At 30.0% G+C, this 27,285-nt stretch overlaps 1 protein-coding gene across 7 annotated transcripts in view; it reads right to left on the bottom strand.

Annotated features, from left to right (window-relative positions):
• LOC129971361 (protein kinase C and casein kinase substrate in neurons protein 1-like) overlaps window positions 1-27,285 on the bottom strand; it is a 114,995-nt gene that overhangs the window by 13,919 nt on the left and 73,791 nt on the right. For all 7 annotated transcript variants that reach the window (XM_056085050.1, XM_056085052.1, XM_056085053.1 and 4 more), the window contains 3 exons: window positions 3,851-4,079; window positions 2,175-2,374; window positions 1,225-1,362 (listed from right to left, as the gene is read on the bottom strand). In XM_056085050.1, the coding sequence (XP_055941025.1) occupies window positions 1,225-1,362; window positions 2,175-2,374; window positions 3,851-4,064 (552 nt within the window). In that variant the 5' untranslated portion in view covers window positions 4,065-4,079. Of the gene's footprint in view, window positions 1-1,224; window positions 1,363-2,174; window positions 2,375-3,850; window positions 4,080-27,285 lie in introns of those variants that run through there.

Genomic DNA, 27,285 nt, shown 5'->3' with positions numbered 1-27,285 from the left:
GTTTCTACATTCAGATAATGAAATAACTGATTAAATTAAATTTACACTGAAATAATTGATGATCTAGAAAGATAAATAATTTTAAACTCACAAATTCTGATATAAAGTCAAAGAAAACTTTTGTAGTATGTATGATATTTAAATACAAGTAGTATACAAGAATATAGAGTGAGTATAAATGTGATAAGTCTCTATTGTAAACATTGCCCAATTTCTTTTTTCTTTTTCACAAAGTGTCAATTCAAGCAAATTTGGAATTGAAAGCATACACTCTATAATGGTTGGTACCACTTCCAGCCAACAGAATAATTCAATCAATGCTTTTGTTAGTGGAATCTTTTTTCCTCTTATGCTTTCTAACTACGAAAAAAGAAATTAATCAATGCTTTCATCATTTGTATGGAGACTTATGACACTCCCTATATTATGGCTAAGTTCATTTTTAACCATCAGATTAAGAGCTAATAGAAATTTTAAATATTATTCTTGAATGGGTAAGTTTTGTAAAGAAGCAGGAAGATACAATTTTCAAGTCGATCAAAGATAAGATATTTTTTTTGCCTGTGTCTTATCTGTTTATGTGTGCACTCATTAACAATCAAAGCAATACAATATATCAGCCTAGTATAATTATCGATAAGATATGCATTTTGTACATATGCAACAAGAAGACAATGAAAATGAAGTGTTAGCAGTATACCAGCTATATAAGTTGATATAATGAATTGAAATTTTTTTTCCTCAAATAATAGTGACATTACTTCTACTAAAGAGATTAATTCAAATGAAACACTGTTGTTTTAAGGCAATGCCACACGCACGCACGCACACACACACGTATATATAAAGTTAAAAATAACATTTCACTTATTTGAAATTTTTGTAAATAATAATAAAAAAATTGCTGTAAAGAATTTCAGATAACTAAATTTAATTTCTTCTGCATTACGGCTGATCTACGAATGGAATAAATGTAATCAAATATGAAATTAAATTATTTAGTTCACATTAAAAATTTATCCTGGAAGAAGTAAAGATTTCAACAAAATGAATAAAATATATGGAGAGTGATTTTTTATTATGTCATCAAATTGCCATGTATAGATAGATGAATACATTTCAAATGATTTCAAGAATAAAAATATTTAATATACATATTAAAAATATTTTTTTTTTAAAAAAAGGAAGAAAATACACTGAAATGATATCAACGAATAAATATACCTGGTCAGGAGATAAAGAAGTATCAGCCGAAGCATTTCTTTCTTGATTAACTGCAGATCGTTCATTTTTGCAAGCTTGATGATAGTCTGCCTTAGCTTTATTGACTCGTGCTAATAGTTTTGACCAAGGTTTTTGTGCCTAAAGAAAATTTAACAATGTTATACACACATTGATATCTACACTATCAATTGCATGCCAAAATAGAAATTTGAGGAAAAGAGTTTTAAATTTGAGAGAGAGAGAACATAATTCCAATAAAAATCTAACACATGCAGCATAAAAAATAATCTTTTCAAATGAATATTTTTTTATCTACATTAAAAAAAAAACTTTTTTTATTCATTCAGTATATTTCTCATATGACAATGACATCATATGATATGAGCCCATTTATCTTTTTTCATAGCATCAATTTTTAACGGAATAAAGAATTTGGAAGGTTTCAGATTCATCTGTGGTCACCAAAATTAAAGTATTTTGGTTGATTTCCCTTTAAATGCAACTGCAACAACTTTTGGTGAGGTGGTAACTTTTTGGATAATTGACATGGTTTTGAGATGTTTGGTAGTAATTTGGAACAAACTTCAAATCTAATCAAAAGTTTAACACCTAGGTGAAATTGTCTGATTCACAGTTATTTTCTAATTAAATGAGCTTTGCACTAGTAGAATTAAGACACAGAACAAAATTGGTAATGAAAATAGGTAGAAGAAATATAGACAGTCAACATGTTAAATATTGGATATCATGAAAAAGATTAAAATTTTTAAAATTTATACTGTTTACAAGAAGAAAAAAAAAATCCTCATGCATAAATATCTACTTCAAAATTTTGCTTATAATAACTGTTTATAAATTAATGAGAATGTTAAAATATATCTTTACCACAAACTTGGAACAAATTTGAAACATAAAAGAATAATGAAAAAATAAATAAAAAGTTTCTATACCTTTTTAAAGCTATCTTCCATTTCTTTCTTTTCTTTTAGTTGCATCATAGATTTATGAAAATTGTCTTTTTGCCACTGTTTGATTTGTGTTATTACATCATTTAGCAGTTGATCTTTGATTCTAAGATGCATGTCACATCTTCGATCTGCTTCGATGAGAACTGCCTTCCAGGCAGCTTCTGTTGTACCATATTCTGGACCTAAGTAGAATAAAATAAATAACAACTTAAAACGTAAATTAAACAAGCAGATTGTATTTTGAAACATGATTGATTATATCAGCATCTAAAATGTGCAAAATTTTTAATTTTGTCTTGCAAAAATCATAGTATAGTTACAAATGAACATGGATCATGATTTATGTAAACATAAAAACTGGAGAGTAGTTAATTACTGTAAAATACAAAATTAAATAAATTAGAATTGCATTTATTTCACAATTCAACATTTCCGAATCACATCAGTTTTATGTTTGAAAATAATTTATCAAAAACTCATAATCTATGACAATAGAAAAGAAAAAATTGAAATTTATATTTCCAAAAGAGAGTGAAGTTTTCTTGTTAAACAATTTGAAGTTAAGAAAACGCTAATGATTTTCTATAAATGTATAAATTAAAATCAATTAAAAACTTGAAAAAATTACAACTTTTTTTCCACTTCTTTATACAACATTAACTTAATTATCAATACTGATGATCTGAGTCATACATTTAAAGGAATTTAATTCATATTTGTGGATACATATTCCACAGATGGAAACAAAAGCCGATTCCTTTTCTGAAATGATGCAATTTAGAAAGCTACACGTTCTTCTTCTTTTTTCCCCCTTTTCTTTTTCTTTAACACCAACATGAAAGACCTTAAAAATAAAAGTTTTATTCCATGAACATATTAAATTTTGACTACGCAAAAATGTCTAAAATATATTATTAGACTTCGTCAACAAGAATTGCTGTTTTTAGAAGGAACATTCATTTGGACTTCCATCACATAATGTGTTGCAAAAATTAAGAACAGAGATGCAATCTCCCCTCTCCTATTTTCATATTATTAAGAAAATAAATTTAAAAAAATGAATTTAATAAATTTCATTAAAAACAAAATTTTCTTTGATTTCCAGTTATATTAGTTTTACCTCTGTGCAACAATGCACACTCTTAGTTTAAATAAATTTTTTGAAATAATAACAATAAAAGAAGGTACTTGTGGATATTTATGAGTCTTTTGTTTTATAATTAAGAAAATGAGAAGTATCGCCAAGATGATTGAATGTTTATGTATAATGATGGTTTACGCATAATAGAACTAGGTAATCTTGACATAATCTGAAAATCGCCAAACAAAATGGGAGCTATAAATATCCATAAGCATTAAAAATAGTCTTAAAATTACTTTTTTTGAGATTATTAAATTCTACTTTTGTACATATAAATAAAGGATGATACGTTTTTCATCAATATAATAAATACATGATTTAAATGCAATGCCTTTTCTCTCAAAGCATGCCAACATCGGATCAGCCGACCTGAAACTCGCCAAATGTGGTAAGCGTCAAAGAATGTACGTGTCGGAATCGTTACATTTGGCAAGAAATTCCCAGAAAAAAAAAATTAAATTTGTCCACCACGCCTTATTCTGCTTAAAAATGATCAAGCCATGAAAAAGCAACTTACCTTTTTCTATGATTTCATTCCACTTTTTTGACCAGTTCCGTAAACTTTTTGCGTAAGTTTTTTCTATTTCACTCCTTTCTTGAATTAATAAAATGAGATCGTTGCACAATCGAAAACTGTCTTCGACCCTTTTTGTAGTTCTTTTATAATTTCCGGGCTCCCAGAAGCTATCGCTACCCACTATGAGCAGAGCATCATCACTGTGGTGTGACATTGTCCGTTTGTCTAACTAAAAAAACAAAAACAAAGATGTAAGAAAGAGAATTTTGTAGTGGCCATTAATAATTATTGTAATTAAAATTTTTGGATAAATACACATCAAAATAATTGCCACCATATGTATAAAAAAATTAAACCTCTCGTCTGAAGCATGATATTATTTTAAGCTTGCTACATCAGTTTACAATATTTTTTTTAAAAATTTACTCTTAATCACGGCACACAAAATAATATATTTAATATTGTCACAACGCGCATGGTTATCAATAAAATTAGTTTAAAAAAAAGTACTGATAAAATATATGTTTAAAATTTCATTGACACGAGGGGGGGGCTCGTCTTGAAATAAAGCTGGTGTCAAAGAAAAACCAATCTATATGAATCTAAAAAAAGATATAAAAATACTTTTTGTGCTACAATATGCGCCGAAGTTACTAAGGGAAAATGTTAACTTTTTGATTAAAAAGCTATTTTGAAAAATGTTCTTAATGAGGGCCTATTGCAATGATTTGGTGGTTCTTGGGAAGTTCCCAGGCTTTGTGACCTTTCATCTTCCATTCAGATTGGAATAAATTGGCCAGTGGCATGATAATATATGTTGATTATTATTTCAAAATTATAGTAGTTAAACTGATAGTGAATATATAAGAGAATTACACTAATCTACAAGTACAATAAAAAAATATTCCAAAAATTAACTACTCCAGTATATTTTTAGATTCCAAATTTAATGAACTGTCTGTCTTGTAGAGAATTTTGAATTGTTTTTACATTATACACAATGCAATTTTTGGATTCTGGTCGAAATCTAGTTCAGGATGCTACTTCCCCTCGTAAAACACGCCAAGTCGCCGAAATGACAATAACCAGATAAACAATACTATAAAACTGTTATTTTCTGTCATCATGATTTTCAACTTTGACGACTTTTCATAGTTGGCATTTTTGATGAAGTGAAGGAGAACCCTAAACTAGATTTCAACCATGAAAGTATCCAGCCTGCGCACATTATCACTTTAAAATTAACAATTAAGAAGAAATGGTACCACCAGTTATAATAAAGCTTAATTACTAGTGCGAGTTTTTTTTTTTTTTTTTTTTCTTCTTTGAGTTTGGCAACCGAAAAAAATGTTTGAACATGCTTCAAAATTTCGAAGTATGTCGCCAATATTCAATGTATAACTTTGTAAAAGGGTATTAATTCTAACAGATTTGATGTCAGAAAGTCAAGCCGATGTTATAAGGCCACTTTTTAACGTACTTTTATTAATTTTTCATTCGCTTACGTAATTTCATACTTAATTTATAGATAAAAAAGTATTTGCGTCACATTTTATTACGGATTCGTAATGTTGTGTCCCTGCATAGTAAGTCTCTTTATAAGAAGGATAGTTGTACAGAGAGTTTCAATGGATGCCGAATCACTGACCCCCGGCCTTGGCGACAAAAATGATGGATCCCGATAGGAGTCGACTTTTGACAATTTTTATAGAAGTTTCTTTGTCTTATCACAGAAATTATAAAAAGTCGGGAAACAGAATTGAAGTTATTAATATTGAGTCAGTTGAGAGTAGCAGAAGAGTCCAAGGGAGTGAGTAGTTGTGCGAAGGCTTTTTCCCTCGAGTTCTCTCTGAGAGCTTTCTGCTTTTACAGTTGCTTATTACCAATTTGTTGCTTGTGTATTGCTGTTTACTACAAGCACTGTTCTTGTATACGCTTCGTACGAATTTTGCTACTGAGAATTCATGCTTTCATGTAGTCTCACCATCTTTATCCGTTATTGGCTTATTGCATTTTTTTACTGTAAAACTCATTGGCGGATTTTGGAGATTTTCTGTCACAATTGATAAATTCAAATACACAACTGAACAACATTTCATCACAAAATATCTGCCTTATTATTCTTTTTTTCAACAACAAGCATTCCGAGAATGTCGCATCTTAACACAACTTACGCAACAAAGTGAAATAAAAAAAATATAACACAAAAAGCATAAATTTTTTTCTATATTAACAAATTTGACTTTAAAACTGATGCAGAATTTTTTAATAGTAAAATCAATTTCAGATCCGCCCCCCCCCCCCAAATATATGAAAATTGGATACATAATTAAAATACATGATTAACATCCCTAGAAATAGTTTTAAATGAACATTTGGAGAAATTTATACATTCTACATTAGGGGTTGCAGAATATTTCTTATTCGATATAAAAATAAATAATGCAAATAAATAATTTATGATACGAATAAACACATTTTTTAAAAAAAATATTTTATTCGTAATTATTGCACACACAAACAATATTACACACACAACCGCCTTTGGTGACCAATTATTCACCAACCATAATAATAGTAATATTTTAGTTATGCTAACCAATTTTGTTGAACTACATCTTATCAAATTAAATCGGAATCTATTTTCAATTATACTTGCGTATTCGGAATGGTTAGCCATGCACGTAAAGTGACAAAATTAATTGGCGAAATCGATCCATTTGATATGGCTGAAAACTCAAGTTTTATTTTGCGACAATTCTTGGAACTTTAGGACCCTAGGGTGCCAGGCAACCACTAATGATATATTTAAATTTTCTTAAGAAAGAAAATTTTTGAAGTCGACGCAACGGTTGTACCAAATGAAAAATTTTGTGGATCTTTGCCGTATTTCTTCTTTGACATTAACTCTTGTTGAAAATAACTACAACAAGAAAGGCAACTATTTTTTTAAACCGTACAGGGTATTCCCCCACCCAAATTTTAATCATTATTAAGCATATTTTACAACAATACTTTTCAGTCTTCCAATTACCGAATTTACTCAAACGCTTTAGATAAATTATTGCTGAAATTTTGTTTGTGTGCACGATATGGCTGCTAATTAAATTAAATGCGAAAAATAAATATAAATGAATCAAGCCTAAAACACTATCCTTTTACGATGTTTCGATCTACATGTTTGAATCTCCTTTAAAAATTTCAGTTAAAAGGCTATGTGTTGTAAATGCATCACTGAAAATTGCGCAGTACAATAACATTCATTTTATTTTCAACTAGTCGCCTTAGACGATCAACTGATTCGCCGGATATATTGGTTATATTTAATTTCAGTTAATTCGTTGAGATAAAACTTCATGCCCATGGTTCCATCAAATAGTCAGACACTGAAGCAGTGTTATTTATCAAAACAAGACTATTAACTTCATATGTTCTGTTCTTTGTACATATGAACTTTTCTAATGGAAACAAATTCCATGACATTATAGCGCTATTATGTCCGGTTCATCTTTAAATTTATTTAGCGGTATTGTAACCTTCTCTTTTTTTTATTGGTTCTGTAAACTGCATAGACAGTAAATAAGATCCTTCTTTAGTTCCCAACAATGCAAGAAAACCACGCAATGAAATATTGAATGAAACCCTTTCGTTTTCATTCACAAAGATGAAAATATCGTGAAATATATTTGAAAATTATTCATAAGTTAATTAAATCTAAACTAAAAATTTTTACGTTTAATTTAAATTGATACTAAAAATTGGTATCATTGGTATATATATATTGAAACAAGTATCATTGAAAAAATAATTTTTTTGACTTTTTAAAATAGCGTAAAAATTATTTTTGTGAGGGAATATTTTCGGAAATTATAACGAACTCTCTAATCACAATTTAGCTTATTTTTTAATTAATTAAAATAAAAAAAACGCTTTGAGGTACACATTCCCATCCTCCAAAGTATATCTTAATAAAATTTTGTAGTTCTACGGTTAAACAACTAATTCAGTTAAACAGTCTGATATATTTTTATGTCCGTGATTCTATAAAATTTGCAGGCATTAAAGCCAAGTTATTTTGATTATCTTCAAACGTTCTCTGAAATTAAAATCATTAAAAATAAATTTAAAAAAAATTCCTCTCGGCAAGCTGGAAAGCAAAGGTAGATAGATTCCTTTACACATCTAAGTTACTATTTGGCAACATAAATTGTTGATGTTAGAAACAGTCAAAATGAGAGTGTAGAAATCACTTTTCAGCCCCTAACTTCTAAGATATTGCAGTTATCAAAAAACTTAAAATACAAAAGTTGTTCGTCTTCATGAGGCGCTCATTTGGATAACTGAATTAATTTTTCTGTCTTCAATATTAAGAAAGTTATAGGTCGAATGAAAATTTCAAACCCTCTACCATTTCCAATCCCTTTGATCTAGATGGGCCATTTACGAAATCCTCCAAGACATTTTTACATTTCTAACAACATATTTCAGGGCAGTTAAAATTAAAAAAAAAATTACTCTATATATATAAGCATTATTTTATGTGAAGCAGAATCGAGGCCGTGCGCGAAAAAGACAAGAGCGCTACCTAGAGGAGGCCATAAACATGAGAAATTTAGCTGCTGTGACGTCACAGCGTAAAGCCTTCGTTTGAGTGCTTGCGATTGGAATGCGCGCGTGATTTAAAGAAATACATATCGAAATTCCGGTGTATTCTTGGATTAACTCATTCTAAAGTAAGTTTTTTAAATTTATGTTAGTTCCATACAAAAATATAATCTAGTTATATTTTAGAGTTAACTTTGATTGCAATATTTTTAGATATAAAGCTGTTCTTGTATTTACTCACGTGGTGACAAGTCTAATTTGATGCTTTAATTGTTGATTATATTACCTCTACATTATCGTTTATTTAATTATGTAATTTAAGCATTTCTTAGGTTCTTCTAAAGCTTAGAAATTTCAATAGCTTCTTTTAAATGTAAGCATTTCATAATGGTTAGAAATTAATGTTACTCTCCGAGATCGGCTAAGCCTAAAGTACGGAAAAAATCAACTCGCTTGTGCGGGCCGAGCAAAACGAAATTGTTCGGCTGAAAATTAACGGACTTTTTCTCTTTATGTAAAGCATACATAATTTTTTTAATTCAATTGTGAACAAAAGAAAATAATAGGTTTTTGGAGGAAATCGCTAGAAAATTATTCAGAAACGCAGTTATTTTTTAAACATACAGAATGACGAATTTTAATTTGAAATAGTTTAATGAAATATTTCCTATATTATTTTTATTACAGGTAATAATTTAAATTTGTCGAGATCCTTGAACTTAATGCTAATTTAGCTTTTTTAATTTTAGTTAGCTTTAATCTTACATTTTTTTGTAGAACCTGTGCCCCATTATTAAGAATGACGAGCTTAGAGCTAAAAATTTGAAAAGAAAACTGTCAAGTTTTTCTTAGTAGGATAAACTTTAGGATATTAATCTTTTAGCAAACGAAGGAAATAGACCTACTGGGGAACCCACCTTCGCTTAATATTTCTGAAAAGGGGTAGTGCATCTAGAAACAGTACCCCCAGGGTGATGTGGAAAGCTGTTTCTAACAATTTAATTAGAAATTTATGTAAATAAAATTAAATAATTTATCATTTTTGTATATTTTTTCTCAAAACACTGGATTATCCAACATCAGAATTTCCTACTTTGAATTAATCTTTTTAAAATTGATTTTTAATGAAATATCAGTTTTTTGCATATGCTATTTTATGAATATGAAAAAAAAAAAGTTTTTTGGTTTCTGGTACTTTTTCTCTAAACAATGGGTGATCTTCTATCAAAATTCATTTCTTGCAATTGAAATTTGTGTCAAAGCCTCTTTAAAAGTTTTTTATTTTACTTGTACTATTTTTTTCAAATATTTATTTTAATTAATCGTCGATGTTAAAAATTCATTCAGTAATAAGTAAATGCCAAAAACTTTGTACTTCTGTTGTGTTTCTGTAAATGCGATTTGATTTGAAAGGAAACTTATGGATTTAAAGATACAAATCCCCAATTTATTTCAAAGGTCTTCTTAATCCGCAAGAAAATAAATGTTTAATTAAAGAGGTTTTATGAATTCTTAGTTTTTATTGGCTATTCATTCCGAGGTTAGTTTGAATCCGTAAAAAAAGATAGAAAAATTTCTATCGGAAGACGAAATAGTTAGTTTCTGCATAGGAATAGCGTTTCCCTACATCACTAACAGAGCTAAGCAGAGGCTTTCGACTGTGACGTCACGAATTCAACCTTTCGGCCTCCTGCATAGCTACTTCTGTTTATCTTTTTCGCGCACGGCCTCGGCAGAATGCAGTTTGAAGACAATGAAGATACTTTTAATTTCGTGACGTCGTTTTATTTCATTTTGAAGAAGCAAGCATACGTACAAGCGATGAGCACACAGAACGACACAGAAGAAGAAATGAGGGAAAAGCTTTTGGACATTTTATCACTGATCTTATATAACCTATGATTTTGATAGGAAAAATATTTCTTTACAGTGCTAATATATTACGAGATTTCGATAGGGATTTTCGTTACACGCGCGGAGAAGGTAGGGGAAACACAGGAAGATTTTAAAAAAGAATTTGCCTCATCAGCGGTATTTTGCCTCTTCACGCGCAGTGTGGGAAAATTAGATTTTAGCTGATTCAGCAATTTAACAAAGCTTCTCTTGAATTAATTAAGTAGAGACAATGGAATTGGATCACGAAATAAGAGAATATTTTAGAATGAAGTTACTATGGGCTACATAAATATAAAATCTTAGAAATTAATTAAGTTGAAATTAAAGTTTAAAATATCATTACACACACACATATACATATAACTTTTGCACGAAGGGTGGTTGGACCATGATCGGTGAAGAACTGAAATTTTCCTGAATCTTGTCACGAGAACCATTGCAATAGGTAGTTTTTCTTATAGGAATTTATCTAAAAATTCCTATAACTGAGTTCCTAGTAACTGAGTATTCATATAAAGAGCTTTTCAAACTCATTACTAGGAGAGTTATGCCATCTCAAACTACGGCCTTACAATTCTGGACTTACTTCTCGATTGTGTAACTACATTCAGTCAGTCAATCAGTGAGTCAAAAAGTGAAATCCGGTCATTTCCAAAACAGCTATGATGAATGTTATTTTGCAAGAGACACGCGCAAGAACAATTGGAAAAAACACCAGCATGTGAGAAAAAAAAAAAAAAAAAAAAAAATCAAAACTTGATTTCCACATATCCTGCTTTATGAAGGCGATAGAAATAATAGATACACCACAAGCCAGACACTGATAAACAGAGTCACCGAGGTTCAACAAAAAGAAAGTGCAAGTATTATTTCCTTTTGTGTAAAGATCTTGAGTATTTTTTGTCACAATCATTAATTATTTATATTTCACTTGGCAACGCTGACAAAGTTTGCATTTTAGATCCACAACGAACCATTTAACAACATCCATCAAACTTAAGATAGGAAGGTTTATATTTTGGTAATGTTCAAAAAATTCATATAATGGATAAGAAATCATTCATTTTGATTTTCTCATATACTAAACAAACAAAGAGAAAGTATTGTAAACGTTAAAAAAATTTGAGCAAGACATTTTGACGAGTCCTCACGCTTCAGACATCCATGGCTTCGGAAAAAGACATTTTTGAAATTATGTCTGCCAGTCCGAGAAAACAATCATTCAAAAACGCTTTCAACTAGAAAGATGAAATTTGGCATATGGACTTTAAACCTAATTTGTGCGAACATTTTGAACGAAATCCATTTAGAAGTCTGCCTGTCTGGTTGTTCAGGTACAAAGAAAGAAAGGAGAGAGAAGGGGGGGGGAGGACCTCAATTACTTCAAAACGTAAAGGGTTACAAAGATAAAATTTGATAAACAGCTTTAGCATCTAAAATGAAGATTTTTCTCAAATTCTGCACCTAAGCTATCAAAGATTTGACAGTTCGTTGATCTGCGCTTTCGTATGTATGTTAACGTAATAGCATATAATTTAACAAGATGGATGAAATTTGGTGCATAGATTTAACACCTAAAGTGTACATATCTATCAAATTTGGAACCATATCCGTCAAGAGGTTACATAGTTTTTCTGTATTTTCACAAGTATGTAAATGCAATAACTTAAAAGTGCCATGATCGAAATATATCATTTTTTCCCCTCCAATTTTTCTTAATACAGTTGTAGTTTTGTGTCAAATTTTGTTTTCAATCAGTTGAAAAAAGCACGTCTAAATCACGAACTTGATTTTCGGGTATTATTAACTGCATGTCAAAGACTCATTACTAAAAAAAAAATAACAATCGTCAAGAATCACATGATAGGTTTAGTAAAACATTCACGCTAAAGATCAATATTACATAATTATCGTTTGCCAATGCCACTCAAGGCAATCACGGATTACCGAAGATTTAACATTTTATGCAGGGTGAGAGGGTTTAGTTTAGTTTAGTTATATTAACGTCCCGTTTGAAGCAACACTAGGGCTATTTTGGGACGGACCTCGTCATTTTGAACCGCGGTCAGATGACGAGGACGACACCTGAGCTGGCACCCCCCCTCTCCACACCACACCAGCGGGAGGGCGTTTGGTAAGGATGGATTTAACGTGCAACAAACCCCCTAACACGACGGTTCTTCGGTGGAATCAGGTCTCAAACCTGAAACCCTCCGGTTCCGAAGCCGAGACCTAACCACCAGGCCACTGCGGCCGCATGGTGAGTGGGATAATACCTTTATCGGAGAATATGCGAGAAAATTTCGGGGAGACGACTCTCGCTTTTTATTTACTGATGCAGATTTAAATACCATCATACGATTATCAAACAACATACAATAATAGTCCGCTCTGTTTCAAAAATATTTCAATTTGTTTGCGAACACTGAATCTAAATAGCGATTTCAAAGCAGTGGCAATAAGAAGGTCGTGTCAACTCACTTCCATCCATAGCACATCATTACGATAAAAGATAGCAACTCAAATTTAACAATAAATACAGCAATCTGATTGGTTAATAATATCTAAGAATTGGCGAAATGGGCCTCGATATCAAAGTTGGAGAGTTTTATTTTGCGATATCTTTCAAAGCGAGAGAGGTTAAGGGCAGATGAACATTGATGAGGTACCTAGAGGTCACTTAAAAATTTTCGAAATAGGTACAGTGGTTGTGAACTCGTTCACGGTTTTTCCTTATAGAGAAAATACAGTGAAACAATGTTTTGAAGCTTCCACTGAAAAGGGAGAATGGTGGGTAGTAAGCGAACACTGATGATATATGTAGAGGCCATAAGCTTACATATGAAATAAAAATGTGCGAAATCGGACCAGTGGTTGGGAAATCGGTTATTTGGATTTCCTGGTAATTTTCAATACATACATTAGGTTATATACACTTGGTTATTTCAATATATATTATTAGCTATCGACTACATAAATTTTGAAGCTCTGCATACGAAAGACTATAAGCGTCAAAATATACTAATATGACGACCAATATCATGATGCTGTATAAATGTCTAATAAAACAATATGCGAAAAACTGGATTTTAACATGAATACAAAAGAAAATTTCTAAATCAAAAATAGCAGAAGAGATTTAATTTTAATAGCTTTCATAAATAATATAATCATAATTTAAAATTTATTAAATAATAATTTCAATAATTAATTAAGTAATTTAATAAGAATATATTGTACAGCAATTCGAGTACTACAGTCACGATAATTCTTTAATATAAACGGTTATGTAAGATGTAAAAGAAACAAACAAAAATTCTAAAGTGAAATAAGGGCTTTAAAAAACTTTTTCACTTATTATAATTGAGGTTATAATGTATGGACATTTTTACTAACGGAATCCTTGCATAAATTTAATTTTACAATTTTTATTAATTAATTAATTAACATTATATAAAAAGAGAATTCCAAGAATCAGTGAAAAACTGCATAATGCATTCCAACGCACACCTATATGAGTATATATAAAACATGCTAAATTAATTATTTCAACAAAAATAGAACTAGCACCCTCTATCATCATTGTAGAAAGTATGTCAGTTTAAGATGTAATCATAAAAACCGGAATATGTTCGAAGAGAATGCTGCCATTAGATGATATATATATTATATATATATAGTAATGTATTTTTTAAAAATATTCGTCAATCCAATGGCTTATTTATAATTAAATGCCAGTTGTTGGAGAATTGCAGGACTAATGCACAATAAGGACGGGAAAAAAAAAAAAAAAAACCCCTTCGAAAAGCTTTAAATTGATTTGTTTCGAATTTTACATAAACACTTGCATTGTAATGACGACGGAAATAACAAGTAAAGTTCAATATTGTTGCAATATCCTATTTACAATAAGAAACTTTTGAAGAATTTTTAAACTTTAGAAACTTAGATTTTAATACCTTTCTCAAGAAAAAAATCAATGATGATTTTGAACTATTTGAATTATAGAATGTGAATATTTCCTTTTTTTAAAATTGCTGATCGAAGCTAAAGAAGCTAATTAGGAAAAATTTGGCCGGTGCAGATCATTTATATATTACAATAAATACTCCAAATGTAAAAGATATGTTACTTTAATACATTTTCTGCCAAATTAATTCTGAGCAAAAATTTTAAATAATTTCATTCATAAAATGAAATAAAATAGTTTTCTCCTTTTTGAAAGACATTTTCTAATAATTTAAAATAAATTAAAAAAAAAAAAAGATTATCAAAGAAACCAAGTATATTATTTTTCAGATTTTGTTAACAACGGGTACAACACAAATTAAAGGGAAACGCAACCTTCACACATTTGTTCAAATTGCAAAATAAAAACTATAAATTAAAACTAAATATACAATATTTGCAAATATAGGTACAATTAAGTTAGCTAGCTCTATTTAATTACATAATCGTTGATCTTATTGTTAGAGTTATCAGTTTATTATGGAGATTTGTTCGCATCAATAATCAATTAAACAATTCAAATGCTACAAAATTCTTTTAAATCTCAAGTAAAGTTCAAAATTGCATAAATTTTTTTTCTTATTTGAATTATACTTAAAAATAAAATTTTTACGTATTTATTCCATTATATCGCCGGTTGAGTATTACAGTAACAAAACTCCGAAAAGAGGCGAGAGGATTCCTAACTACATTGCCTCTAAAGTGTGACGTACGCTATGGGAGACTAAACTGACTACACGATTACTTTCTTTCTTTCTTTCAATATGATGAATTTCGGAACTAAACTACCACGATTTTCAATTGCTGATATTTTTTATATATTTCCCGAAGGAATTAAGACGAAATGCTAGATAACGCAAACTTCATCATTTCTATAAATACAGCCTTATAATCACTAAGATAATAAAATTTTAGTTTTCAGATGGAAGAAAAGAATATCAACACCTCGTATAGAAGTTCAATAATGTTGAAGAATTACATTAAAACTTTAGGGCCATAGATTTTAACAAAGGGATTAATTACAATCTAATTTAAATATTTTTTAATTTAATTACTTAATTTAAATCTTCTTCTGAACTCTTATTATATAGAGACATTCACTACAACATTGGTTACCCAATCATCTGTAGTGCTTCTTACAGATATATTGCATACAACGAATATCCACAAATTATTGAAGAATAGATATTTTCAAAGAATTTTAATTAATTAAAACATAATTCAAAATTATTTAACAGACAATTAGTATTAACAAAATATATAAGTAAAATAATTTTACTTAAAAAAACGATTCAATTTTGTTGATCAAATAAATCAACACTGTTTGCCAGATATTTACAAAGAGTCCTTAAAAAGAGGGTATTTTCCGCGGTTTTTGTAATTTTCCATAGTTTTTCTCTACGTATCCGTAACTCCTTAGTTTTCAACTCATTTCCGTAGCAACTATGGAAATTCTGCAGCTGTTGAAGGGTATGTAAAAAGACTAACCTTTCATTAACCCACTCTTACAAACAACGAAGTTATAACAATGGTACATTAAAACCAACTGAAACCTTTTACTTCTAAACTAGCCGAGTTAAATAATGTTCTAGTATGTAACTAATCATGCGAAGATCAATATGTTACATGTCAGTAATGTAACTACTGATGTTTGATTAAAATACAGACAAAGAGAGATTAAATAAATGGATAGAGGTACAAAAACGAAGAGACTGATGCTGGTACCATTAAAAATTTTAGCTGTACACCAAGGATCTGATGCACTTTAAACATATGGCACGATACCTTAGTCATTGAAGGTTGACTGAAGAAATAAAGATAAATGTTGCTACAAACAGGGGAAGATACTTACCATTATTTTAAATGTCTAGACAACGATAACAAGCAAACTACTCAAGATTCCTCGAAGGTAGGATGACTCACAAAATCCCCTTAAAAGTATCCATCAACTGTCAAGAGGCACTGAGAAAATTCCGTAACACAAGCATTTAATTTTCGTCTGGTGTAGTCCAAACGAACACACACAAGCAGGTGGGTAGGTACCTCAAAGGTGGCGCATGTAACTACTTTCTCCTCTGAGGTAAAGCAAGGCGATCAGGAGCCAAAGACATCATCAAGTGTTCAGTAACGCTTTTCTGGTTTTTCGGGCAAATCCTCAAAGCAGCGAAAAAGACCAACAACCCATTTGGGCTCAAAGAAGCGTCGCGAAAGAGTGCCTTGTCAACGCATCATTTCGTATTCGCTTGGTGGCGGACAAGAGATAAGTGGACACGCAATGGGACCGCTTCCAGAGCCATTGTCCCGCAGCGATGGCAATTCTTTCCATCCCCTAGGCGAAATTGGTGCTTTCCCGCCGTCTTTCAAGTAAATAAAGGAAGCGCCGTGGTAAACAAAACTAAGAAAAGAGACCTCTTCACATGGATGGTTTTTCAAAATGAGTGAGTGAATTAATTCCCAAAGGAAGCAGAGAATGTAATGGACGAGTAAAGAGAGCTAGAACTAAATTTAATGCAGTATGGGCAGTATTATGACTCATAACTGCAAAATTTTAACAATTTTCCCTCAGCTCTTTCGTATACTTTCACAGTATGGCACATTTTGTGTCTAGTTTCGTAAAGTAGTGAACAGATCAATAACGTATATTATACATTTTCACTTTTACTGATTAGATCTGAATCAAAGATACCATTTTGATGTCAAGACTATACCAATCTTTATTTAACTGTTTATGAGTTTGAGTTACAGACTTTCCATACAAACAAACAGATAGCCTACCCTTCGTAGGATTTTGTCCAGCATATTTACAATTTTGGTATAAAAATTATATATCAAAAATGTATCTACCTTAATTGTTATGTTATTGTAGCTATCAAATTTATCCACACAGGAATATAAGGTCCAACAGACAATCAACCCAAAGACGGATCTGACCCAAATTTAATACAATTCCAGTGATTAAAACCATATGCTGAAATCACCTACACAATACACGGCATTTTTAAATCAAATTCACAAACACACGGAGATGAAGGAACATACATCCTTTCGATGAATTTCGTCGAAAATTTAAAACATATATATATAATTGTAATGTACAGACCATATATTAACCCTTTGCTCTCGGAAAAATAATTCGATATATAATTATTTACCTAATACAAAGACTGGTTTATTGCTCCGAAAAATAAATATATAAAATTGTTTTAAGTTGAATTCTCCCGTTTAATTAACTTGCATCTTCTTACTACTCTGCAGATATTTTTAATAATCAAAAATAAATAAATAAATAAAACGTCAAAATGATGCATCGTCTTAAATGGTGAATGAGATGCAACCGAATGCAAAGGGTTAAATTTCAATTGTCTTGTTAGGTCTTGCTACGATCTCTTCCATGATGCTTAGCTTTTGCTTTTGTTCTATTTATTAATTTCTGTTCAACTTCTGACTGGTTATCGAATGAAATGAAAATGCAGGAGATTTCGTTGCGTATATATTTATATTTAGTTGGCACAAAACCTATATTAGTTTTGCATTTCCCCCTTTTTTGTAAATATCTTTTATCTATATATTTAATGAAATTTAAATAGCTTTACAGACTTTCAATTCGCTTTTTTGAATTCGATTAATTACAAATCTTCCGTGTTTATTTGGTCGGAGGAGTTTTTTTATTCTTCAGGGCTTTGTTATGCATGATGTATATGTGCTATCATCTATATATTTTGGTACTGTATGCTTGGCATATGTTATAACTGTAAGCCGGTTGGCACCTTTTATTCCACCCCGTTGGCTCTTTCTCCCACCCCATGTGTTTAACAGCACTGTTTTGAATGCCATTATAAAGACATTAAATTACACACAATTACAAATCTAAGCGAAATTGAAATTTTGAAACACTCTTTCTTAGGATCTTATCTCTAAGTCCAACTGTTGGCAACGTGCATCGTTTTGAAAGGATATTTTTTCCATCATGCATGCAGCAATTTATAGATAGTATAACAATCAATAAACATTATCATGTTAAAAAAACATTTTCTAAATCTTTATTCTTATACTATATCTCTCATTACTGATATAGTTAAGATCAAGCCACTTAACGATGACATTATAATGTAATAAATTGTACTCCAATCATACTGAATCAAATTTCATTCGACGGACACACGCGCACTTAATTAAGGCTAGATCGATACGATATCGGCAGAGTATCGATATTTAAGATCATCATCAACATAATGTACCATTAAGATACCATTATGATAGATGTATTGAATTGTTTACTAGCTTCGCGTGCAGTCCTTTTGTTTTGGGGCAAATGATAATCCAAAGAAAATGGACATCTCAATGGATTATTAACAAAGTCCGCAACGTAATCTCACAGATCTTATGGTGTAAATGGTTTGTTTTCAGATTTCTTAACAATCACGCATCTGAAACGAATATTAGGTCATAATGGCGGCAGTTGATTTCAAAGCCATTATTATCGGATTCTGTAAGGAGAACTTATTAACATTTGCAGTAGAATCTCAATAATTCGGCAGATATCAGACCAGAGACTGTCAGCTTATGCCAGAATGCACTGACGTAGTAAAAGTTCATTAAAAAAAGCATTTTAATACCAAATACATGTTTATGCTCTAAATTATACTATATATTTAATAAATATAAAATAATTCAAAGTCATTCTCAAAGTTATTGAAATTCGCTTTCTTTAAGACTTCCTGTACACCCTTAACTGGATTATAATACGAGTAGTATTGGTGCAATGCCAGATTAGTATGTAGCCTTTAACATTAATAATGTGTGCGCGCGTTGGTAGGCGTTCTGCAGTCGGGACCGTTTGGCTAGAGCTACCAAATATGACACATATATATATATTTTGGAGGGTAGCAAAATGCACCAAAGAAATATTTTTTTTATGAAATATAAATTAGAATTTCATTTAATTAAAATTTAAGCTGAAATTCAGCGTTTTTAAGCGAACAACTTCTAATAACCGTGCAAATTTTTGTTAGATTCGGGCATTTTTTTTGTGCCTAAATTTCCAACAATAGATTACACTGTTGCTAAGAAATTCAAACCTCTTTCATTGTTTCATCAAATATTGAATTGCTACATTAAGGTGTACGTATACACTAGAAGTTTTTTTTTTTTAAATTTTAACTTTAAAAATCCAGTTTTTTTAGAGTAGGTCATTAATATATGTTAAAACTTATTTCAGTGTGAAAAAAAACCCATATAACACTAATTAATTAATTAAATAATATTTAATGAGCTAATTAGCCTATTTTTTGAAACATGATATCTTAAATTCTAATTTGTACAGTCACACAATTCTAGTTGGAAATTATGCCTAATATGAGTCTTCATGTTGTCTGCCTCAATCAAGTTATAAGAAATATAGTTTTTTTTAACAATTTTTTCATCAACGATGAATAGAACAAGCGAGATTTTTTCTGTCATTTTAACTTTTAAATAGCTATTAAAAATTTATTTCCATAATTAGAACTTTGATTGAGGCACAAAACATCCGCTTTTCATACAGATTATTTTAATACATAAATAATTGCATTTTTTTTTTTTTTTGTTGAGTTATGATTGTTTGAATGAAGCAACAGAGTGGGAAAATATCATTCTTTATATAATGAGTTTTAAAAACACCGTAACTAGAGTTTTTAATGAAAGCACTTCAAGGAAAATAATTATAACTCGAGAAATATTTCGAATATTAACAATATCTTGGTATTGTTTGAAAGCTAAAGGATCAAAGAACATTATTAAGCAATAAAAAAATATTCGATATTTTGAACGATTTTTGAAATTTCAAGTGTGTACATACACCTTAAAGAAGAAGGATTCTGTTTACTATATGTATAGGCTATGAGATGTATAAAAAATATGAAGAAATATGAAAAAATATGACGGATATGAAGTTACATCTAAATGATTTACCAAATACTAATAATTATTTAATTTCTGATATTTTAATTTTTAAAAAAAATAATTATAAATATTTCCGACAAACCAGCTGGCCACCAAAGACCACTAGTGTACAATAAAATCGACATAAGTTTCTTAGGACAAATATATAATGGACATCGGATTTTATTGCGTAAGAACCCGATTTAAGTATGTAGCGTTAAACATACAGCGACAAGGAAAATATACAATGTATCGGATTTTAAAATAAACAGTCATTTTAGAATATATAACAGTAAAGGTAACTGTTAGACAGTACCTTTCATCAGTTTGATTCATTCGCTAGTTCATAATTTACAGCGCACAAGTCATTATTTGAACTTGCAACATTAAACATATGCCAATTAATGCTAACACTAAAGCAAGTCGGTACTTATTAACATCAAGGATTGGCGATATGTTGGTGATAATTTCTTCGGCGAAAATACGATTTTTCTTCCGGCAAACTTTGTATAAACATTCTAAACAGATGCTTGTTTTCTTCTCGTAAGTTAGAAGCGAGCTCATAGGTTGGCGCGTTTTGGTGTTGGCGAATTTTGACTCTTTTATCGTTAATTAATAAATAGGAGCAAGTCTGTCGAGCTCAAGTACTAACACGAGTTCAAATAAACAAAATCTAAGTTTATGCGATCCAAAAAAGAATATATGTATAAAAAAAGAACAAGGACAATGGTTAACTTTCTTTCTTGACACTACGCACAATCTTCCTTATATCAAGATGTCACGTTTACAGTGATTATTTTAAACCTGACCCAAAGACATAATCAGTAATTGTTTATCTGACAGGAAACTTATTTCTTCGCGCAAGCGAATATAATTGGTTTCCTTCTATAAGCATTTTCAAAAAAGGGAATAATTTCATAAGCCAACTGGCGAATGTTTTCAAATCTAGCAGAAAAATATTTGCAAAATTTCAAAAATGCGCCAACATCTAAATGTATTTTGCCATTAAATCTAAACAGCACAGGATCTCGACTGCTTCCATTTGTTCTAATTCTACATCAAAAGAGAAAACTGAAGGGGGGGGGGGACTTTTTTTTCAGGCATTTAAAAATCTTCAAACATTTCAAATTCAATTATATTGCTTAGAAATTATTCGTTGTATGTATGATAAGAGGCTATTCCCCCTATAATTGATTTAGTTATGTAGGAAATGCATTAAATTGTCATTTTCATTGCTTTTACCAGTTTTTTTAAATTTTATTATCAAATTGCGAAGATATTCGTTGTGTATTGTATTATTTGATAACGGATTCTAAAACCTTCCGCGCTTTTGCTCATGCGTTAGGATGAGTTTAATTATCAAAATGGTGTGAGAGAAAAGATGAAAGGAGGGGATGTATACATTTAACAATAAAATAAACTCGGATTACTCGCAGACTGAATTAAAATAATACGGTCAGAAAGGACACGATACTCAAATACACGTGAGAAAAAAAAATGAACAAAAAAGTATCTAATAGGGCGGAAATCAAGGTCAAAGAATGACGAAGAATTTCGGAAGTGAGCTCACCCTTCCCTTCACCTTCTCCCCTTAATGAGATAGAATCGTCGAAAAACGGTCGTCTCAGAATACTGAAACAAACTATATATGGCTTCAAGTCTCGAAACTTTTACACAACAGCGTATCAACAAATAACAATAATATAAAACTGAAAATTTTTAAGTTTAAAGTATTTGCCACGATAGGTTATATCTGATCAGATGAAAAGATTTAAAAATGCATTCAAATTTTTATTAATAATTTATTTTTATTTTTAAATAAAATCTGATGTTGTTCAAATCGTCTGAAATCTAAACAAAATGAATTGCATTTGAATATCAACAATTTAAATAATCAAATGAAACTAAAGATTTAACTGCACGATCATAAGGACAGAAGAAGTAATTATAATAAGTTGGAAATGACTCATCGTATGTATAGTTTGGTTTCATGCCATGGTTTCTATAGAGATAAATAGTTATGCGCAGAAATAAACAATAGGAAGAATTTTCGCAATGGAAAATTCTCAAGGATATTAAACAGCAGTTGTGGAATTGGATTTTTATTATTTTTTAATAATTTAAAACATATTTCTCTGAAATATAAGCCATAACGAGAATGTCAGCCAATCTGAAGTCATAACAGATAAATAAAAACAAATATATATTCCGGAACTTAATAAAATAAAAAGATATTAAATTAAAATTATGTCATCAACATTTCAAAAATACGCTATCGTGGAACTAAACTGGTCATCTTATTAAAAGAATGGCGCCTCATAATGTTCACTGCCTAAGGTCGGAAAATATACAAATTCGTCGTTGTATATTTAATAGAAATATTTGGAAGAAAATTTATTTTCAATCATCAATACCCGATATTCCATGTAGAAAAATTCTGCACACAGAACAAACGTGGAATACTTTTTTTTTAATTGATAGATAAAATATGATTTCGAAGTGTTAAAGACACATTGTTATAATTGATACTCTGTTTTCCCAAGAAATTAACATATTACAAAAAGTAATATAAACCATAAATTAACCAATTATGCCTTTCTAGTAATGCGGTTAGGCATAGCACGCCGAGAGTAATTTTTTATGAAAAGAAAGATACCTTCTATTAAAGAAAATTACATATCCTATCAGTAATGAATAAAACAATAACATTGAATAGAATGCCTAGATTTTTTTTGCGACGTATCAAATATGTAAAATCTAAGCATTCTACACAATGAAAAATACTACTTAGGAGAAAGCTACTTAGAGAATCAAATGTTAAGGCTTTTATTTAAAAGGACGCAATCTGCAGAAATACAAATATTATTTTTAAAAAAAAGCTAGTTCTTATAAAATTGTTCTAAAATTAGCTCTTATAAAAAAAGCAATAGACGTGTTTCATACTTTGCCATTTTGTCATTTAGTATTACACAGAATGTCTAGGAAATGTATGAAATATTAATTATTTCATATATTGTCTAAAAATGATTGGACATTGCCGATGCATATAAACACTATTAACATATCTTATTACAGGATTCGAAACATTTAACTTTATCTATTTATTTACTTTTTAACAAGTTACCATATGAATTGTCAACAAACGTAAATTAACGATTTTCACTGAGTTTAAAGAAAAAATTTCACGATATAATAAAAGGATGGAGCACGTAAAATTAAAGAAAAATCTACATTATTCATTTTGCACAAAAGAATCTTACCTCGTATGCAACTGGAGACATTTAAGTGTAAATACAGCTAGGTTGGTGACAGTACTAGAACCTAAAGAGCTAATGTTTTTAAATGCTTCAGAGATAGTAACATTAACTTCAAAAAAGCCTGAACATTGAAGATTTCGAAAAATATATTTCTAATGGCAAATAAAATTATCGTCCTGATAATCAGGAGGTACGAGATAGATCTGAAGATACCTAATCCGGATATGGGTCAAGGGATGGATTTAATAAATTCCGCTGTAATAGCCGATGAACAAATCGGTGAGGTAATGTGGTGGGAAAAAATACCACGGTTGGTAAAGTAAACAAAGTAATTAATATAAGCCCCAATATGGAAATTTTGTAAAATGATTTATTTTTTATACAGAATCAAAAAAACAACACATTTCTTAACCAGATGTATTTATTGTGATTTAAAAAGGAAAAAAAGAAATGAATAGGATATTTACTTTAACATTTACGATAACTTATTATTATTATTATTTTTTTTTTTAAGAATGCGCCGTAGAAAATAATTTAATTTCTAAATGAGTCAAACACCACGTAATGGTACTCAATGACTGATGAATGTACTTTTCCTGTGAAACAACACAATGGTTCTTTTAAAGTTGATTTTTTTTTATGGGTGCGCAAAAATTAATGATGGACCATCATAACTGAAGATGGCTTTATGCAAAAAAAAAAAAAAAAAAAAAATCTTTAACGAATACTAAAATCCTGCATAGATCATTCATTATACAAGCCATTTTAACAGGGAAAAAAAAAATGTATATCGCTTCTTCAAACATTGGAATTTGAGATGATTAGTATTTTTTTAAATAAGGCGAAAATATATGCGCATTTACAACAGAATCATTATTTATGTTTTTTATTTTATTTTTTCAGAGGATAGATAATGGAAAATTACTTTTTCTGAAATAGAAAACGTAAAAAATTAGCAACGCTCCTTTCCAGAAATGAGAAAATGAACTTCTTTCTGGGAAAACAAACTAACAAAAAAAAAAAAAAAAAAAACACTTCCCTTTTTTATTCAAGATTTTTTTTCTTTTCGTTTTATTGATACTATTTTAAGGAACATCACAAAATTATTTTTAAAACTTTTACACTTGAAAACGGAACAACGAAGGAAGAAAAGAAAAACATATGGAATGGGGTCTTTATCTGACTAAATGTACTTTTTTCAAATTCCGAACAAAAAATAAAATTCAAACTGATTACAGAACTTCATGAATATTAAACAAATCACTTTTAGTTTGTGAAAGAAAAAAAAAATACTTTTTACATAAAAAGAACACAGACATATTTATAAGGGGGGATAGAAGACGATTTTATCCAACAGCTAAAAAAACTCAATTCTGAAACCAGTTCAGCTTTTATATTTTAATGCATTAAACATTACTACCTACTACGTAGATGTTGCCCAATTTTAAATATTTCTTAACAATATGAAATAAATATTTACAAAAATTAATCAAGCTATTAAACGACAAATGTCTGATTGTTACGGAAATATAAATTTTAGAACAAGGGAATTGCTATTTTTTTATACTTTAATGTAGTAAATATTACTAAATACTATTTAGATGTGGCACAGTTTTAAATATTTCTTAAAATTATAAAAGAAATACTCACAAAAATTAATTATTCATGCCAGGAAACTAATTTTGAAAATTACCTTGATACTGATGGATCCGTTACTCCATTATCAAGAATTTCCCTAACACAGTATTAGGGAAAATAACACTTTGCAACTTAGTACAATGATTCGCTTATTTATTTAAACCAACAGTACAGCCTACATTTATTTAAGGCAAGGATATACATTATCGATAATGACATATTTATGATGTCCTACTTAATTTAAACTATCTCAATACAAGACTCAGAATAAAAAGCAACCTATAAGTAATTATATTTCACATTTTATACTATCGTGTTCTCTAAAGAGTTATGAAATAAACCAGTGGTAATGGTCTCTCCAAAACGTTCTCACATACTCTCTAACAAAGATGTTATTCCAGTGAAAGCCTTGCACGGCATTGGCATACAATACTTACAAAATATTAATCTTTGCCGTGAATTTAGCATTTTTACTGAATCTATCATATGATCCTTGGCGAGTGTTTTGACGATTAATCCCCGGCATGCGTTAATAGTATCCAACAATCGAATATCGGTTTTTCTTAACCGATTGAAACAAAAAATGTGACACAAAACTGCATTTGTAGTCACAATATCTTATACAGACCGACAGACAATCAATCTTTGTTGGATTTGGATCAAATTTTGACAGGCGTCGTCTACTTAATAGATGTTAAATCTGTGCACCGAATCTTATCTATCTAGCTCACTTCATTTGGTAATTATCGTGTTAACTTATATTCGAACTGACGAATTTCCTCTGAACATATTTCACGCAAAATTTGTTAGAAATCTATTCATTCGGTTTTTAGCCTCCATATCAAATTTCATCCGTCTAGATCAAAGTGTTTCTGAGTTATCTTTGTCACAGACAGACGGACATTTTTCAAAATCTCGATTTCGAATTCTTTGACGATTATTATACTTTCTCTATATTTCGCATACAGAAAGTATAAAGTAATGGGAAAATGAAGCTACAGCAAGATTCAGAAAACAAACTAAAAGTTGCTAATACAAATACAATCAAACGCTCATAACACGTTGGTGTTAAAATGTGTTTTATTATATAAGGGGGAAAATGCACTAATGTTTAGCGGCAGGTACTAATTTGAATTAGAAAGGAAGCAGTTCATGATCATATGATACACATCATTTGCGCACGGTGATGTTAATTTTGAAATCTATTCCACATCATGCAAGTGGGAGAAAGTAAGAACATGTTAGATGATATCCAAATTAATTTGTAAATGCAATGTTAATTGAAATAAATCATGGAAATATGACAATAATAATAACGTTTTACAATAATTAAAGCCTCATTTGGACAGTATGTATAAATATTACAAAATGAAAGTTTAGTTTAGTTTAATTCAGTTATATTAACGTTCTGTTTTAAAGCAACACTTGAGCTATTTTGGAACGGATTTCGTAATTTTGAACCGTAGTCAGATGATGAGGACGATACTTGAGCTCGCATCTCCTTTCCCACACCACACCAGAGGCAGGACATTTGGCCCCAATGGATTTAACGTGCACCAGACCCGGTTACGGTTCTTTGATAGATTCCAGTCTCGAACTGGAAACCCCCCGGTTCCGATACTAAGACTTTACCAGCAGGCTACAGCAGCCCTACATAATGAATGAATTCCCAGCATAGTTGTGTATCTTTTGAAATAGCATTTCACTCATTAGAAATGAGATTCCAATCTTTAGTCCAAGATATCATAGAGAGATACTGTTTTAGGTTGAATCGTATTTATTTATTTTATTTTTGAAATTTCACTTTAATTAAACAGCAACGGTATCGAGTAGATGCATACACAGAGACAGATTTATGTTTATTTAATAATTGCCTCTATCAGCCGTAAAAATGAAAATATTATTATTAAATATATCTTATAATATTTCAAAAAAATTATTAAAATTAGAACAAAAATTGCACGATATAAAATTAATATAGCTGAAAAGCTTAAAAAAAAAAAAATTTTTTTTTTTTAAATGTTGCAAAAATCTTTATTGCCAATAATAACTTCCGAAGCTACTAAGAAAAAGGTTAAAATTCGGACTAAAATTTTAGCTAAAAATCTATTT

Source organism: Argiope bruennichi, chromosome 6, assembly GCF_947563725.1.
Source record: "Argiope bruennichi chromosome 6, qqArgBrue1.1, whole genome shotgun sequence".
Taxonomy (NCBI): Eukaryota; Metazoa; Arthropoda; class Arachnida; order Araneae; family Araneidae; genus Argiope; species Argiope bruennichi.
This window is presented reverse-complemented; position numbering and strand designations above follow the sequence as displayed.